General features: G+C 35.5%; 2 protein-coding genes across 4 annotated transcripts; both read left to right on the plus strand.

Moving 5' to 3' along the window:
* The first annotated feature begins 6,317 nt into the window (after window positions 1-6,317).
* On the plus strand, window positions 6,318-11,435 carry LOC140801692 (purple acid phosphatase 15-like). 3 transcript variants are annotated; one of them, XM_073156923.1, is made up of 7 exons: window positions 6,318-6,766; window positions 7,335-7,526; window positions 8,797-9,133; window positions 9,413-9,630; window positions 10,024-10,214; window positions 10,664-10,948; window positions 11,062-11,435. In XM_073156923.1, exons 1-7 carry the CDS (start codon window positions 6,478-6,480, stop codon window positions 11,218-11,220), a joined length of 1,671 nt encoding a protein of 556 aa, XP_073013024.1. In that variant the 5' UTR covers window positions 6,318-6,477; the 3' UTR covers window positions 11,221-11,435. The 3 variants fall into 3 exon arrangements, with proteins under 3 accessions (XP_073013024.1, XP_073013023.1, XP_073013025.1); XM_073156922.1 differs by having other exon boundaries at window positions 6,359-6,766; window positions 7,335-7,580; XM_073156924.1 differs by having other exon boundaries at window positions 6,360-6,766; window positions 9,028-9,133.
* Window positions 11,436-11,835: 400 nt separating this feature from the next.
* On the plus strand, window positions 11,836-18,234 carry LOC140801659 (eukaryotic translation initiation factor 3 subunit H). Its single transcript, XM_073156880.1, has 12 exons — window positions 11,836-11,925; window positions 12,101-12,180; window positions 13,198-13,314; window positions 13,419-13,522; window positions 14,308-14,374; window positions 15,278-15,411; window positions 15,490-15,538; window positions 15,782-15,853; window positions 15,963-16,064; window positions 16,146-16,213; window positions 16,729-16,881; window positions 17,951-18,234. The coding sequence occupies exons 1-12, from the start codon at window positions 11,916-11,918 to the stop codon at window positions 18,006-18,008; spliced, it is 1,014 nt and encodes a 337-aa protein (XP_073012981.1). The 5' UTR covers window positions 11,836-11,915; the 3' UTR covers window positions 18,009-18,234.
* Window positions 18,235-18,735: the final 501 nt, after the last annotated feature.

An 18,735-nucleotide genomic window follows, 5' to 3' on the forward strand; every position in this document is an offset into this window, starting at 1 on the left:
AATAGAGTGCTTATATATATAATGCACGTTAGAATTTATTATTGTAAATTAAAAAATAGAATGCAACAAAATTACAAAAGCCCTATTTATTTTTTTGATTGAATGTCAGCATGGCCCTACTCGCAAGTCTATGAGCTTTCCAATTATTACATCTACAAATGAAGAAAACTTCGACTGCAGCTAGGAAAGATATCAAGCTAGTGCAGTCCTCAATAATGCTTACAATAGACCAATTCACCTCCTTAGCTTTGTTGTTGATTGTATTAACAACTTTTTAGTTATCGTTAAATACTCATTTTTTAGTTCCACCTTGGACATGCATTAGAGCATTGAGGCTAAGTTTCGAAGCTAGAGCTTCCCCCACAAGGGTATTTTTATAGATCACAGGCGAATGACTTTGCTGAGGCAAAATGGAGTAAGGGCAATGCACAATATAAATGCCTACCCAACTTTTGGAAGTTCCTCTCCATATTGCATCGACCTAGAAATTCAGTCTCCGTTTGCGAACTTCAATAGAGATTCCAAAGTTGGATCGTGATGTGTTATATTAACCAAGGCTCCATCTTTGTCACCTTAGGCAGGCCTAAGTAGCTTTCAAGAGGCTTCCAACACTACAAGGGGGTCTAGCACATCTTGTCTAAACACCCAATCATTTCTTGTTTTCCACAATGTCCACATGGTAGTAAGAGCATAGGGAGATTGATCTTCTTTGAAGAGGGAGTTCATTAGTAAGATCCATTCATTCATTCATTCATGCGGTTGAGATGGTAGTCTAACCTGAGTCCTACAAACCAAAGCGCTCTCGAGAAGGGGCAGTCCAGATAAAAAGTGCTCGAGGGTTTCATCCTCTAGGTTGCATAGGGGACACAAGTTATCCAACTCAAGGAAGCAGTGTTAAATGGTTGTGCATGTCGAAAGTGCATCTCCATCGAAAATTTTTGAGTAACTCTTTTGGCTTCCCATATTACCTTCCAAAGCTTGTTGATGCTATTATTAGAGGTGCTGCTACCCCATTCTCTATCTATGATGATGTCTAGGGCTGATTTAGTGGTGAATAGCCTATCTTGGTCGGAGAGTTCACACTAATCTATTCCTCTAGGTTTTTCTGGGAATGATTTATTCCACATCTATGGATGGCTATTTATGAGCTCACGATTTCTCATAAGATCCTTAACGCGATTTACTCATTTTGGGAGGATCCCATCATCAAGGTTGATTCCAAGAATCCATGGATCCACACAAATCTAAATGTTCTTTCTATCCCCTACTAGGCTACTAACCACCCCTACTAGGCTACTAACCATCGAGCTCATCGTGAGCCACTACAAACCTGAATTAGAAAGTGTCAAGTCCAAGAATTGTTAGCTTTGATATTTGCCTTGCAAAATGAACTCTCTGAAAAGTATCTAGTCTTTAAGATGTGCATCCATAAACATCGGCGTTTATTAGCAAAAGCCTAGTGTAAGACTTCAAATGTGCATTAGAATTTTAGGTAAAAATGCTTGAAGTGATTCCAAAAGTGCTAAAAATATGTTTCGAACTAAGAAGGAATTCAATTAATTTTTTTTTGAAAGGTCAATTAATGGCCTAGAATTCTTTTTTTTAGCCTAGAATATTTTTGGTGTACTTATTTCGAGTGATGTTGTTTAAAGAGTTGTAAGAATTTGTTTCATAATATAACTAAATTATACTTTGCCTTACACATATCAATCAATTTTAGATTTTTTTCACTTATTTATTAATATTTTATTTCAAATTTAGGGAATTATTTGATGTTATTTCTTTTGATTGTAAATTTTTATGCTTATAGATCTTTTTTTTGTTAAATCTTATAGATGTTATTTGTGCTCATAGAAATAAATCAAGCGCATAAGACTGTCAAATTTTTAGCTAAGCATGTTTCTAGAGTTCAATTTCTTATAATTAGGTATTATATTACTATTGTGAGCAGCCTAACATCAGTTATTAAAAGCATTATCACATTCCATTTGTGTGATCTAATCTGGATAAACTACAAAACAAAATAAGACAATCATTAAACCTAAAAAGAATGCATGAAAAACCTCTAACTAGAGAAAAAATTGTAGCAGCAAGTCAACAACATATCCTACAGGTAAGATATAGAATAAAAATATTCTAAATAATCTCAAATAGATTAATATGAGGAGCAAACCTAGTATCCGGTTATCTTGACCTGTCCATCTTCATGCTTTCCACGAAAAATAGAGTCCAATAGATTGACAGACTTTAATTAATCGACTTTTTAATGTGATTCGGCCATAATTGGGTCACGTCACAAAGAAGATAGGGTTCACTAGATTAAACTTGTTTATCGTAGTATTAATTGTTTACTATTTTTAGATAACATCTGACATTGAGTTTGTGTGGTCGAATGTCTGGCCAACAATGTTCGGAAGGCAGCACATAAGAGCAACTTTTATTAAGGCATCTAAATGCTACAATCCAAGAGCAGTAGAATGTTGAAGTGTTCGAACACCTAGCAAATAGCATTTGTGTAACACCCAAACCCTAAACACGTGCATGACACGAGCCCACACGGCACATGCAAGGCAACTGACGACTTGGTTAGTTGCTGACAATCAAATAAATATGTATCAACATCATAACTTTATCCATAATATTTAAACTAAGAATAACTCAAGTCAGACTGTCAACAACTTATAAATAAACCTAATAAGGCTTCACACAGGCCACAACACATCATCAAGAGTATTTCATTATTACATATACACAAATGTGGTATATACATAATTATACAAGTACAAAATCACCCGCTAACATATAAAATAAGGATAAAAATATATTTTGAAAATTTATGTTAACTGATGCATCATATAACATAACACATCTAGCGCATAACACTAACCACGCTCTACTCTTCACCCACTAGCAAGATCTCTAAGTGAGTATCTTGCTCTACTTGTTCACTTGAGTTTTGAGAAAAGGAGAAAACAAAGAGAATTATAAGTTAAAGGCTTAGTGAATAGACCTTACATCGAATCAGTGATGTTAAACAGAGAGCAAATCATGTACTGGATAATATGATCACATAAGAGCATTATGTTATGAATGAGTATATGAATGTATCCTTAATAATAATATATAAATAAAATATAGATATCATGTCATAAATGATTAAAATATATAATTCTCAATAATATATAAACAATCTCCATGTCATATCATCATCATAACTCTCTTTCAAATATGACACATATGATGCATGCCGACTATGACAATACTATGATATCAATGCAACCACATATAATGTATATTGACTACTCGATAATCAAATATATCAGATGATAATAAAATCATATGCATTTCCTAATATCTCAGTCATCAATGTCATCTCTGAAAATCATCATCATACTAAACCACTATGCACAGTCAACACTCAGTATCCAGGCACCCTTAACTACTATGCACAATCATCAATCCAGGCACCCTTAACCCTAGCGCCTACTTGGATACCCACATATTTTTTCTATTAACTTTTTTATCAATTAGATTTATGTATTTTCTTCTATATGATAAATCACGTGCATATATCTAGTATTATAACAAGTTATACATATTAGAAATTTATGTGGTAAGGAAGTCAAGAGGTAATGCAATCTCGAATCATATATCTATCACATGCATACTATCTATCACATGCATACTCACGCTAGTCTATTAGATGCATACTCATGTTAAATGTCATCTCGACATAAAACTATGACATTATAGTTATCTCTAATCATCTCTATATATCACCAGCATACTCATATCACAAATCAGTCTAATCAAATGCATGATAAAATATGCTCAACTAAAATCATCTCTAAATAAGATTATATAATCATGCTAAATGCCAAAACATGCTTATACATAATTATATATATATATATATATATTCTAATTTGAGAAACACATCTAGGAGATAAGACTACTGACCACAACTGTCATTACCAAACAACCACTCGTACACGTTGCTATAACAACCCTCAAACCTCGACAGCTAGGTCCACGAGGTCTTGAATAAGGGGGTCAGAATCTAAAATTATTTATAACATATAATGTCAATCTTTCCACTAATTAGAACTAACTTGACTAGAAGAAAATTTCTCGTTGTAATCATATATACTCTTAATCCCTATATTTGTTTTGTTATTTATTAACCATAATTATATTATCTAATAATATATATACACATAACTATTAGCCTATTATTCTCTTTGATAATTAAGAAAATAAGAATAAACTAATGCAAATAATTACATGTGAGTATATGTACATAACCCTAATAAGTACTATACCTAGCTAGGATTGGTATAATAATTTATATTGCAGGTATTTTGCTAAACCTGATATAATTAGATTTATTTACTAATCATGATATAATTAGATTTAATTCATATAAATTAAATACATTAGATTAACTATAATAATTAAATAATTAATAACATAATGAAATAACATCATTAATAATATTTTTTTTAAAACTATACATAGTGCTGGGCTCAGCCTAACACTTCAACACAGCAAGTGCTGGGCCGAGCCTAGCACTTGCAGGGTGCATCCTGCCCGAGGGGAGAAAAGAAAGGGAGAAGAAGAATAAGAATAAGAAAAGAAGAGGGGAAGGAGCTGGACCGCAGAGGAGGGGTACGGTTGCTGGTGGCCACTCAACGGCCAGCCTCTTGCTGGCGGCTCAAACCTCCGGCAACCTTAAGAGGAAACGGTAAGAATTAGAGAGAGAGAGAGAGAGAGAGAGAGAGAAGGAGAAAGAGACTCACCGGCGGGTAGAAGGCCGACGGCAGCTCTTCTCGGTGGTCGGTGGCTATTGGGGAACTAGAGGGAGAGAGAGAGAGAGAGAGAATGAGAGGAGAGAAGAGAAAAATTAGAGAGAGAGAGAGGAAGAAAGAGAGGTCGGAGTGGTCATGTGGCGACGGCGGAGTGGCCGGTGGGCTCGATCCTACCTCCACGCGTCGCTGCGACGCTAAGAAAAGTGGCTTTGTGGAGGTGCGTGGCACCTCCACCGCTGCCACAGCGTGGCCGGTTGCGTTGTGCCCAGCTATTTTTTTTAATAATTAGGTTATTACAGTTCGCATGCTCCAACCCAATAAAATCTTTATTAAAGCATTTTAATGCACATCCAACGATGTTCGAACATCCCAATCTGAGAGCTGTCTTTGTCCAACGATATTTAAATGCCATCTAGTGACGTTCGAACAGACAAATCCGAGACTGTAGCTCGTCTGACGACGTTCAAATGCTAGGTTGATGTCGGTCGAATGCCCAACACCGATGTCGTTATGTTAGGTTAATTTGAATCATTTTGAATTTTGATTAGCATCTAAAAGTGTAAAAGATAGTCATTTGAAAAATTATTAAAGATTATTACTATTTTTCTTATGCTCTTCCCCTCTAGCCTCCCTTCATATCTTCTCTCTCATTGTCCTTCTCTATTAATCTTTCAATCTAGGCGGTCGTCTTCTCCAAGAACATTGTCGTCCTTCTCTCCTTGTATGTTGTAGGCCGACCCTTTCTCCTTCCTCTTCCTTTCTCATTTTCTCACAATCCACCATTATCATTCTTATTACCACTACCTATCGGTCTGTTGCCACTATCATCACCATCATCCATCAACACCTAAGCGATATTGGCAAAGGACATCTCAATTTTAAGGCAGAAAATCAAAATAGAAAAAAATAGAGCTATCATTAATAGATAAAAAAAATTCCACCTCCACTACCATAATTCATAGAGACAAAAAAGAAAACATAAGTCATGAGACTTTGATGACACTTGGCGGTGAACAACTTCTCAATCTCTAGACATATTTAGAAACTGAAAAGTTCCCACAACCGAAAAGCATTTTGAAACGGAAAAGTTCTCAACCAAACCACTTTATTTCCTTTGTCATTTAACTTCCACATATTTAATTAAAAACAAAATAAAAATAGGCGTAGCAAGAGTTTCCCCCCATACTAGTAACGGGCAACTTAGTAGGATGATATAATGAAAGATGGTGGAAAATTTATTAAAAACATCATTTCTTTTACTTTTATTATATTTACAACCTATAATAATATTTATCATTTGAACCCTGTCATTTATTTTTAACCGCTAAATATATCCTCGAGTTAGTTTTCTTTAAAAAAAATCACATAGACTACTTTTAGCTTCAATTTACTGATAAAGTGAGTGTGGAATTTATACGGTAGGATATGAATTGTAATAAAGGCAAAATATTTGGGGTTTTTTGATAAATTTCTCTATTTTCAAAGTTACGAAGAAACGTGGATTTTCTCGTGGACGTTTTAAGCGCATAGATTAATATTTATTTAAAATTCCGAGGTGCGGCAGGTGCCAACCCGCCACCTTCCACCACCACTCATCCGCCTCTGTTTTGGAACCCTAGAGAGAGAAAGATAGAGATAGAGCCATAGAGATAGTGGTAGAGAGAGAGAGATGGAGAAATGGGCCGCGCCGCCGCCTCTTGCGGTGGCGATCGCGGTTGCCGCGATAGTGGTGGCAGGGGTCGTCGCCGGTCATTGCGGCGGGAGGATACCGACTACTCTGGATGGGCCGTTCGAACCGGTGACGTCGCCTCTGGACGGGGCCGGATTCCGAGGGCTCGCCGTAGACCTGCCGGATTTAGACCCGAGGGTGCGGCGGTGGGCGGTCGGGTTCGAGCCGGAGCAGATATCGGTCTCCCTTTCGTCCACCGAAGACTCAGTTTGGATCTCTTGGGTCACAGGTTCTTTTCTTCTTTACTTCTGCAATAGTGATCAAGTTGTCATTCTTTAGAAAAATTCTGTAGCAATACATCTTATATGATTCAAGTACTATACAAAATGGACCATTTTTTTTCTTCCTTCGCTTGGAGAAATCTCGCCAAATTGTGGATATCTCTATGAAACCCTGCTTGTATAGTTTTGTTGATGGCCTTCTTGTGGTTAGGGAAATTTCTACTTTTTGGTTCTAAATTTTGAGACAATTTGATGCAGAATTTTGGTTTTAACATTTGATACTTGTTTAAAGACGTTCAAATATTTGATATTGAAATTTGTTACATTTATACGTGGACTGCAGTTCTTTGCGCAATTTCAGTTTGTCATACGCTCTTAAAGGCCTTTCACATAAGTTTTGTTACATTTTACCTCATCATAATTATTTGATAAACCTCATCATCCTAATATAAACCCAAATGTATCGGAAGAAATTGCCTTGCATTTCATTTACAGATATATTTGGGAGGAAATGTTCAATGCCCTTTATATGTGGGTTTACACCTCTAGCATTTTTCTTTTTGTCCATATTTACAGGTGACTCCCAAATTGGGCAATGCATCAAGCCACTGGATCCAACATCTGTAGCCAGTGTCGTGCGTTATGGAAGACTACGACGACCTTTAATTCATAAGGCTGTTGGCTATTCACTTGTTTACAATCAGCTTTATCCATTTGAAGGCCTTCGAAACTACACTTCTGGAATAATCCATCATGTCCGTCTCACAGGTGCAGTGTTCATCTTGTGTAGTTTGACTTCAAAATCAATGGGAAATACTTTAGGTAAATGATATTTTATTTTATACCAATTGAGTGTGGTTCTGCTTGACGTTTTTGGGCAAGTCATCCTTGTATTTCTCCTGTCATTTTCAGATACATTTGCCTATAATTAGTACACTATGTTCTTGAAGGTATAGCTTCATTTAGTATCTTAATGTTCTTGTATCTTTGGTGACCTTTTTCCTGTGTGTTTTTAACTACAAGATGTACCTGCATGTGGGTGCAGAGTAATTTCCTTATTATGGAGCTAATATGCTTGTAAGTTATTATAATGTACTCAGTGGTTTTATAAGCATTTCTGTATGTTGATTGTGAGGGTGATGTAGGAGCCTCTCTGCTTGGTTTGGTTTACTTCTTACTGTGGGGGACAAATTGTAATTGTTTGTTCCTACTTGGTATAGGACCAAGGGTTGTGTTTTTATGTTTAGATGAAATAGGGTCTGTTGACCTTTTCATCAAAAAGAAAATAGAAAAAAACATTTCTGTGAGATCATGGGCTAAACTGCAAGTTTTACTTGTTCTTGAGTAGGACAAGGTGCTGTTTCTGCAAGGAGTAATTTAGGTACTCTTTTAAGGTAAAATTGTTTAAATTTTTTGATGATCCTTAGGAAGACCAAAAAGAATGCCTTGACACCTTATACTATGACATATATATAACTATCCAGGGAGGTTCTCGTGTTCATCATTTTATTAGATAACATATGTAGTCATCTGCATTTCTTTATCATTTCCAGAATGGGTGCAAAGAAGGATCAAATTTCTCCCATTGTCTTGAATATCACACTGATCAAAATGTTTTTAAGTACTGATATCTCGCCATATAGTTATCTTTAAGTGTAAATTCTATTGCTGCAAGGCCTACTCTATATCTGAACTCCTAACCACTCTAAAACAATTCTTTTATGTTGTATATCATGGATTCTTTTTTATTTTCCTGTGTGGATTATACCTCTCCTTTCCTGACACTGGCAGTCAGGATGCCCAAAGTGACTTTTAAGCACAAATACAAATTTCATCAAGAAAGGTTTCTAATTTGGATATAAAGTTGGGATACCTTTTAATCTTTTTGTTCTGTTAAATTTGTGTGGTATCTGTTAATACAATTTAAGGGACGTTTTATCACAGACAGAATGTGAAGGAAGTAACAAGGATCTCATGTTGTTCTGGCTAGTTATCTTCTCTATATTTTGTAATCAGATATCATATTTCTTCTCTGCAGGACTTAAAGCAGGCACTGTATACTATTATCGATGCGGAGATCCCTCTATACCTGCCATGAGTAATATTCATTTTTTTAAAACAATGCCAGTTTCAGCTCCTAGGAGCTATCCTCGACGGATCGCTTTGGTTGGGGATTTGGGCCTTACATACAATACTACCTCCACAGTTGACCATATGAGAAGCAACAAGCCTGATCTGATTGTGTTGATTGGCGATGTTTCTTATGCAGATCTGTATTTGACAAATGGAACTGGGACAGACTGCTATCATTGTACTTTTAAGAAGACAACTCCAATTCATGAATCCTACCAAACACGTTGGGACGACTGGGCAAGGTGAGAATTCCTTCCACTGCATATTCTTTTATCATCCTTCTTTAATGGTACAAAAGATTCTTAGATATTCAGATGCATGTCAACTTCCCTTTTCTAATTTAAAGTACTCATATATTCTCAGATAAGGTCACCTTATTCATGGTTCATATCAAGGATTACAGTCTGCATCCGCTAGCTTTGTTCTCTTTATAATTTTATAACTTCATTCCATTCTATGCCATTATTTTATGGAGTTCAGAAATTTTTTGATAACAATTGTAAACATCTTCCTTTTTTCAGGTTTATGGAGCCCCTAATATCAGAAGTTCCAATAATGGTGGTAGAAGGAAATCATGAGATCGAGGAACAGGTTGGAAGCAAAATATTTGAAGCTTACAGCTCTAGATTTGCCTTTCCATCTTATGAAAGTGGATCATTTTCTACATTTTATTACTCTTATAATGCTGGGGGAATTCATTTTATCATGCTCGGTGCCTATACTTCCTACAATAGGACAGGTAAAATCCTAGTGCCTACCCTTTTATAATCATGCTTACTGTTTGAATATTACATTTGTAGCTTTGCGCGGATCAGAATTTGGATGCACTGGAATTGCACCTCTGGAGAATTTAAAAAAAAATCAATAAATAGATTCTTTATTACACATGCAGGAAAGGGAAGACTACATGAAACTTCAAAACTTATCACCTAAGTAATATAACTCCAATTGGCATGGTAGTCCATGCTACAATGATAAGATTGATTGCAGAAATTTATTTCTGCCAAGTAACTCTACCATCTGATCTTTTTTTTTCTTTCTAATAAAAGATGAGATGCAATAACAGTTTCGTGAATATTGGTACTAGATTTCTAAGGATTCTGTTTGATTCAGCATGTCATTTACATTCCAGGGGAGCAGTATAAATGGTTGGAGAGAGACTTGGCAAACGTAGATAGAACCGTGACCCCCTGGTTGATAGCTACATGGCATCCACCTTGGTACAGCACTTACAGATCTCACTATAAGGAAGCTGAGTGTATGAGGGTGGAGATGGAAGAGCTTCTTTACTTTCATGGTGTTGACATTGTCTTCAGTGGTCATGTAAGAGGCATCCACATTGATTCTTTCGGTTCAATATGTTACTGAAATTTAAAGATAACATTACCAGGAACTCTTTAGTTGCCACAAATTATTAGTATGCCAATCCATGCTGACGATATGAATTATAGATATGTTGTTAGATTTAGTAACAAACTGTTTCCATCTATCTTTGTCAGTTAAATTGTCACTCTTATTCCTAGCCTTAGGGACGATAGCATTTCAAATTCATCCATACTGATTTAAGATCTATAGAAGCCTTTTCTATTGTTTGTCATGTCCAAACCTACCCTGCTTTTCTTCTGGTAGTCATGTCCAAATATAATCAAGTAAAATATTTGTTGTTGACCTTTTATTTTGGCATTTTCCTTTGCAACTGGCATTACCAAGCTTACTATTTCCCCTATCCCTTAATGGTTCTTCACTAGATGCTACTTTTTCGTTGATCTCAGGTTCATGCTTATGAAAGATCTAATAGAGTTTACAATTATACGCTGGATCCCTGTGGCCCTGTCTATATCACCATCGGTGATGGGGGTAACCGGGAAAACATGGCCACATCTCATGCAGATGATCCCGGCAACTGCCCGGAACCCCTGAGCACACATGATAAGCACTTGGGTGGATTTTGCGCAACCAACTTCATATCAGGTCCTGCTGCTGGAAAATTCTGCTGGACACATCAGCCTGATTACAGTGCATACAGAGAAAGTAGCTTTGGCCATGGAATACTAGAGGTATCTTTCCAAACTTCCTCATGCCAATTCTCACCTGGGTACTTCCATTTTTCTTTGATAGTACTCACTTCGTTTAGTTCTGCAAGAGTTTCCGACTGTTTGACGATTTCCAGGTGATAAACGATACTCATGCCCTGTGGACATGGCATCGAAATCAGGATGTCTACAACAGCGCTGGAGATATGATCTATATAGTTCGGCAGCCTAATGAATGTCCTTTGAAACCTATATCACTTCGGCCTAAAGCGATAGATAGCTTAACCAGCTTATGAAGTATTTTGTTCGCTGCAATGTATTTCTCCATAAGTGGGTGCATAGGCAGGGGTGAGAATGTACAAGAATATGAAAGACTGGCGTTTTTGTGTGCAATAATCTGCTCTCCATTTTATATTAAGAGACTGGAGACTGTAGTTGAGAACCAAGTATAATAGCTTGGTATTCTAATGTATATATTCATGTACAGTTTAATATATGAGCTTGAAGACTATACTTGTAGCAGAGCTTTCCTACCGTTTTACTTGAGTCTTGACTGACCAAATAAGATAAAGAAATGGTTTTTATTTAACTTAATTGCCATTAAAAAATATCGTAATTATTACTATATTCATCAAAATATATATATTCTCTCAAAAATGGCAATTATAATTAAAAAATAAATAAATAAAAATTTGCATTTGACACCCTGCCTCATAACTCGAACGAATATTTTGTGAAAGAACTAATAATGGCAATTCAAAGAGAGAGATTTCAGTTTTTTTTTCTTTTTTTCTTTTTCTGTAGATAGCAAGCAGATTCGGATCTATTATAGTGGTTTGATCCGCTAAGCCAAGTACGTGGGTCCCTCCCTTTTTGCTTACGTGGCTTAATTCACTACAAAAGAGCTAGAATAAAAACCCTAACTACTCTTTCGTCTCTTGTGCCTCGCTTTGCCCTAATCTCTTGTGACAAAGCTTCAACTTCTCCGACCATGGCGAACAGTAAGAGAACCTCTGTTCTTCACATGAATTGCTTTCAAATTTCGTTACATATATTGATTGTATTCTTCGATTTATAGATGCCAGTCAAATCTGCGTCTTTGTGGATCTTTTGGTTATTCTTTTCTTTGATTTTTATGAGTTTTTTAGTTTGTTTTTTCTTTTTGGTTAATGGCAGCAATGGCGCGTTCATTCCTTCAAGCAGTGGCGTCTGAGGAGGTGGCGCCGCCTCTTCGAGTTGTTCAGATGGAAGGGCTGGTAATTATTTTGTTTGCCTTGTCTCTTTTTAAAGTTTTATTTTTTTTATGCATGAATTTTGTATCTTTGATGCGGAGTTAGATGACAAGGCACGAATTTTGACTTGAATGTTATGTGCTTTCTTTCTAGTTTTATGTATTGGTTAGAATAATTGTCTGTTTATGTGAAAATTTGTACTGAATCGACCTGTTATTGGCAAATAAGGTGGCCCGCAGACCTCGGTTCAGTCTTGCTGATTCCATTATTGTTCCATTAGAAGATGCGGGCATACTGGCTTGTTAGTGTTGATTGGGAAGCGGATGGTTTTTTTATGCTAGATAGAAATACTTGTGGAAGGATCTATGTGCCAAAAGATAGGATGGTGGTGTTATGAGGACGCCATTTGAGATGATTTCGCAAAATCGAGTAGATGGGATGGGACTAAACTTATATGGATAGGAGGTAGAGAAGGAGCTACTTAAAATTTATTTGCTAGAAAGATTCCTTCATGTATATCTATGTGCTACTGCCACTGCAAGGTCTTGTGTATGGTTACTTTGGTACTTGAACCCACAGGATGTAAGTAGCAAGCCTCAGTGGTCACACTCAGCCACATCTTTTAAATTTGCTCTTCTTATTATTAAGTAATAGGAGTAAAATGGTGTCTATCATGTAAATTGATTAGCACAAATTCAAAGATGGTGATTTTTTTCTTCGCTTTCTTGGGGGATTACCTTTTAACCTCTCAATATATGTAAGTAGTCTTCCCTTAGCTTTTCTAGCCTTTAGTTATTATTGGAGAGCAAGGCCATTTCAGTTGCTTTTATTGTGTATTTCCCACATAATAATGAGGGCTACTTAGCCACATTTTGGATTGTTTTCCATTTTAATGTGATGGGGCTCATGTTAGATTACACAGGACCTAGTATTCATTGCCTTACTTTGCATAAAGGTTCATTTTTTTTTTGTTAGAGTTTTATTTGTCTATGTATCACATTAAACAATCCTCATGTACTGTTATTAATTGGTGTTCTTCAGGCTGTCCTAAAGATCATTAAACACTGCAAAGAGTTTTCACCAGCTTTGGTTACAGGCCAACTTCTTGGTTTGGATGTTGGAAGTGTGCTTGAGATTACCAACTGTTTTCCTTTCCCGGTATGCAGCTTAAATTGTTCACTCTAAAATCCAGGGCACTTTCTTTCACTAGGATCCATGGATCATCTGTCTCTTGTTGATGATTTACTTGACAATTGTTGCAGATTAGAGAAGAAGATGAGGAGATTGAAGCAGATGGAGCCAATTATCAGCTCGAAATGATGAGGTGTTTAAGGGAGGTCAATGTAGACAACAACACTGTTGGATGGTATGTTCATATCTTATCGCTTACAATTATTAGTGAGTAGCATCCTTGTGTTCGTATCTGTCAGCAGTTAATATGGACAAATTAATAAATGCATCTCAAATTTTCAAATAACATTGGACATAAATCTCTTAGTCATTCACATCTTTTACCTATAAGTGCTCATGCAAATTTATACTCGATGAACATTGACAATTGATATAAGTTTATATTAGCTTATGTTTATGCAAGCATCTCCCCGAAAAAATCACTTTTTTTATGTAGGAAGTGCAAAACCCGTTGCAAAAGCATCACTTACTTTTGCAGCTTGCTGAGGAATCTGCCAGATTTGAAGATATTGGCTTCAACCTCAGATGGCTAAGCTATATCTCAGTGTATCTAGATTATTACCCAACCAAAAAACTAATCTAAATGGTTATATTTGTGAATCTATGTTAGTTTCTCATTAATTTTTTTCGTCAAACAATTACTAGATATGAAGATCTCATAAAGACTTGCTGAGGTTGCTCTAGAATCACCAATTGTAACAAAATGACTATCTCATATATTATAATTAGAAAAAATATTTTTGCAGAATTTCTGGCCCTGTAACAATTGATAACTATGAAAGGATTCTTGAGCATATAGGTTCCTAGATCGGTAACATGATTTTGATGCTTGATCTCCAGTGACAACGTTTTCTCACTTTTCCTTTTTATCTATTATTCTACCCTATTTACAGTAGAATATTCTGATAGGACTCGCTCCCTTCTTCATCTATTTATGATGCAGTTCAACTTTGCTTACAGGTACCAATCAACGCTACTGGGATCTTTCCAGACTGTGGAGCTGATTGAAACATTCATGAACTATCAGGTAAGGAAAAAGGATGCAACATCTTCTAGTAATATGCTCCTTCCCTATGTCGATCTTTTTAATCTTGCTAAGTATTTCATTTTGCAGGTTCTTATCTTTGAACCACTTTTTACTTTTCTACAGATGTCCAATACAGTCATATTACTGACAAGTTAATTTGTTGTTTAATTATTCCTTATGGTTGATATGCTAATTTGTAAATATTCTGGTCAATATTTCCAGATGTGACCTATTTTCCTGAAATTTTCTCTAATATCAAATTATGCAAATGGAAAAAACATTTGCATTGTCTGTTGGAGTTTTCTTTTTTCCCTTGCTACAATCTATCTCTTCTCGATAAAGTATTTGCCATCATTTGAGAAAGAGTGATGATTGCAAATATTATCTATTTAATCCAAAAGTCTTGAAACAGAAAGTCAAATCTGGATATGCTTTTGTTGAATGATCAGGCTTTTGAAACGTAGTTTAGCTATCTGATTTCTGCTGGAGGATAAGCCTCTTATTGTTGAATCTTTTATTTAAATTTTTTGCTTACAATGAATTCCGGAACAACCGTAACGCTCTTACTCATATTCCAGTTTGTCAGAGGAAATACTGTCATAAGCAAACAGGTCCTACAATGAGAGTAAATGTATTATCCCATCTAATCATAAATGAGCTTGCCTTTTCATTGACCTGCAGTGTGCTTATAATTAGCCATGGCTAACCTTTATCGAGATTTCATTTACATATTATCCATTCTTCTATACAAGAAGCAGAAGACAGAGTATTATTATAACTTTCCTTTCTTGCATCTAATATCTAATTGCATTGTCCGGGTGATACTCTTTAGTTTCTCTGCCACAAGTTTGTTAAATTTCTCGTTGCATTTCTTTCTTATATGACATACCTTTCTTTACCCAGGAGAACATTCGACGATGTGTGTGCATTATATATGACCCATCAAGATCAAATCAAGGGGTGTTAGCTCTCAAAGCCTTGAAACTATCGGATTCTTTTATGGATCTTTACCGGAACCATAATTTCAACGGCGAGAAGTATGGTCTTATTATTCATAATGCTCTTATTTTTGTGCTCAGGCACTAAATATATCTCATGATACTGCATTGGTTCAGGTTGAGAGAAAAGAAATTATCGTGGGTGGATATATTTGAGGAAATACCGGTATGTTGTTTATATCATTCTGTGAATTGATTTGATGTTATACCTAATGTTGGGTACCCTGGGAAGCTGTGGATTACTGTTTTGGTTGGAAGTAATAATGTAATAGATCCATATCTAAGCTTGATTATTTTAATAATACTAATGAATTCTGTAATTTCAAATCGTCCTGTTTTGTGGATTAAATATTTGTGTAAATTCAATCTCCATCTCATATATTTTTGCCATATATTTTCTATCTAACAGATTAAAGTTTCTAATTCCGCACTTATTAGTGCATTCATGACAGAGCTGGAACCAGAGTCACCTGTTTCACAGGTGTTGTACCTTGTTCATTATAAAAGGGCTCAAGTTCTCCTGTGATGCTCTGTTTAGTCTGTTCAGATGATACTCATCGATCGATTAATGGTTCATATATTTGTTTCAGTGTGATTACGATCGCCTCAAATTGTCAACTGCTCCATTTATGGAGAGAAACTTGGAGTTTTTGATTGAATGCATGGAAGATCTTTCATCTGAACAAAATAAGGTAATATTAATAGTTTCTTAATCCTTCATGATACTAGTGAAATTGTAATGATTACATTAACTTGGTTCTCTCTGCACTCAGTTTCAATACTATTATAGAAACCTCTCAAGGCAACAATCGCAACAGCAATCGTGGCTTCAGAAACGGAGGTAAACACAGAACTGTAACTAGTATATTCATTTATTGGTGTGCCAGGCATATTCATGATTCTTTGGAGAAGTGCTTCTGTTGGAGAATATTTATCTACATTAGTTGCATTTAACCTAGTAAACCTACAATATTTTGACTAATACCTTGATTGTTTGTGTAAGGACAAGATTATATGCGCTAGGTGTTTCACGATAGGATGCAAAACTGGCAAGAAGAATTAACTAAAAATTCATTACAGCACTTATTTGAATTGTATAAAATTGTAATACAAAAAGTAGTACTTTCCAGGGTGTAGGCATATGTAGAAGCATCTGTGACATCTGATAATTGATTTGACACTCTGGTGCTTTCAAATACATTAGTTGCATACAGGAAATGGGCCTGATAGAAAACATGGCAAGGACCATCTTTTTGACAAACCTTGACTGAATATTAGTGTCTATGCTTCTTGATGGCTGGCATCTTGTACGAGTCAGATTATTTGCTCATTCTTGTTTGTTGGTGTGTGTTATAGGTCAGAAAACATGGCAAGGAAAGCTGCCGGAGAAGAGCCTTTACCTGAAGAAGATCCATCAAATCCGATATTCAAGCCTATCCCGGAGCCATCACGTCTGGATAGTTATCTCATCACAAATCAGATTGCTAATTACTGCAACCAAATTAATGGGTACGACATATATAAGTACAAATATTGCATTATATGATTACTCGATTACCTTTTGGACTGCTGATTTTCTGACGCACATACCTTGCTTATAATAATGAGCTTTAAGATTGATAAGAATATGTATTCCTTAGTAGTCGACAATCTACATAGGCACTATATGAACCCAAAGTCAACATGTAACTAATATAAATCAGTAGATGTAAATTTGTTACTGGCAATGAACTTGCTCTTGCATAAGCTGCTTGCATTTGTCCAAAGGACAATTTTATTCCACTTGAGCAACAGTTTTATTCAAAGTTTCCTAAGATAAGCTGTTTACAAGGGCCTACAATTAACAGGTGTCTATCATGATCCTGTGAAATATCTACAGCACGTCCTGCTAGTATTTTGAGCTATTCAACTATGCCTTAAGCACCAGTTAAATGTATGATCACTTGATCAGCACATTAATGTCTGGAAACTGCATATAAAAGGTTGAGAAATGAACATTTTAATGTTTAATGGTACTGGCTGCGCTGATTACCGTAATCAAAGAATTAAATCAAAACATTAAGCTAAATTTCGAGTTGGTTATGGGTCATGAAAATATAATCAAGTGAATGGTGTATTGTATTAATGTAGTTGTGGAATTACTTGGTTATCATGATTCATGATGATTATATTCATACAATATGCTTTTCCTAGATTCAAATATTTGTTGCCATGCCCTTTTTAATTCTTGTGCTGCTTTCATATATTCAGAAATCTATTTCACCTGCATTTTTAATTATTTGGGAATTCATCCATATCTAGTTTTATGCCCACAGAAGTGCTGTCTCTATAGGTTCGGCATCCAGTAATGCTGGTTGTGTGTTTTCAAGATTAAGTTCCTTCTTTTGCAATATTATGTTCTGTTTTATTATGCTGGTGACTGCAATAAGTTATTTTTTGTTTTGTTATTTTATTTTTGGTTTCTTCATATCTCTGTATCTATAAAAGTGCCTGCTTGGATAATGTGGCCAGTGCATGTCTTTCCAAGTAACAATTTCTGACTTCATCACTAACTGCTTCCTTCAAATGAAAACTGCAGAGTTGCAGGCCAGAATTTCAGCAGATTATACCTGATGAAGTCTCTGCATGAAAATTAATTGAGAGGTTGTCAACTGGATCTCAATTCAGGAACGTTTTGTGTTAGAGAAATATACTTTTTAAGTATTGTGAACTGCTACCGGGGAAATTTTGATTGTCAACATTTGTTTTACACCACCTTTGAGTGTCAACATAATTGTAAGGGGATTTGTGGGAGTGACACTGATATATTTTCTGTAGTTACTAGATTCTTATGTAATCAAACATTCTACTTGCTTTTCCTTACATTGTTTGAATTATTTGACGTACTACGTTGATCCAATAGTTTTGTTAATGAATAGGAAGGGTTTAAAAATCATTACAATTGATAAATTATTATTACTAAAAACTGAAGTAATGAACTTTTTGGTCTTTGTTTGGTTTCTGTATGACTTTCTAAGAATAATTTTGTGTGCATTTCTCAAATAAAAGTTAGATATATTTTTTTTTTGTATCTCGATCTTTTATATAAGATTTAACTGCACATAAATGAGTGTTCGACATGAGATTAGCATAGCAGAAAGAAATATTTGCTTGGGAACCTCCTCGGCTTGATTTTAGGATGTCGAACTTTTATAGATATCTCATAATTTCCTCACGGAAAAGAACCTATCAATGCAAAAGAAACTGGTTATATCCTATATCCATTTCCAGGACTGTCATTTGATATTATAAATGATCATTTATCATCAGATTCTTTTTTATGAGAGATACTAGTAGTGTTATCACAAACATTTGAGGTGATCG

Source organism: Typha latifolia, chromosome 15, assembly GCF_019914945.1.
Source record: "Typha latifolia isolate L0001 chromosome 15, TyphaL0001v2, whole genome shotgun sequence".
NCBI lineage: Eukaryota > Viridiplantae > Streptophyta > Magnoliopsida > Poales > Typhaceae > Typha > Typha latifolia.

Excerpts from the sequence above, each read along its gene's own strand:
- LOC140801692 (XM_073156922.1), top strand. The coding sequence starts at position 6,478 with ATGGAGAAATGGGCCGCGCCGCCGCCTCTTGCGGTGGCGATCGCGGTT. Across the intron at positions 6,767-7,334 it reads TTGGATCTCTTGGGTCACAG|GTGACTCCCAAATTGGGCAA; the intron begins GTTCTTTTCTTC and ends CCATATTTACAG. Across the intron at positions 10,949-11,061 it reads TTGGCCATGGAATACTAGAG|GTGATAAACGATACTCATGC; the intron begins GTATCTTTCCAA and ends GACGATTTCCAG.
- LOC140801659 (XM_073156880.1), top strand. Across the intron at positions 15,539-15,781 it reads ATATATTTGAGGAAATACCG|ATTAAAGTTTCTAATTCCGC; the intron begins GTATGTTGTTTA and ends TCTATCTAACAG. Across the intron at positions 16,882-17,950 it reads TACTGCAACCAAATTAATGG|AGTTGCAGGCCAGAATTTCA; the intron begins GTACGACATATA and ends TGAAAACTGCAG.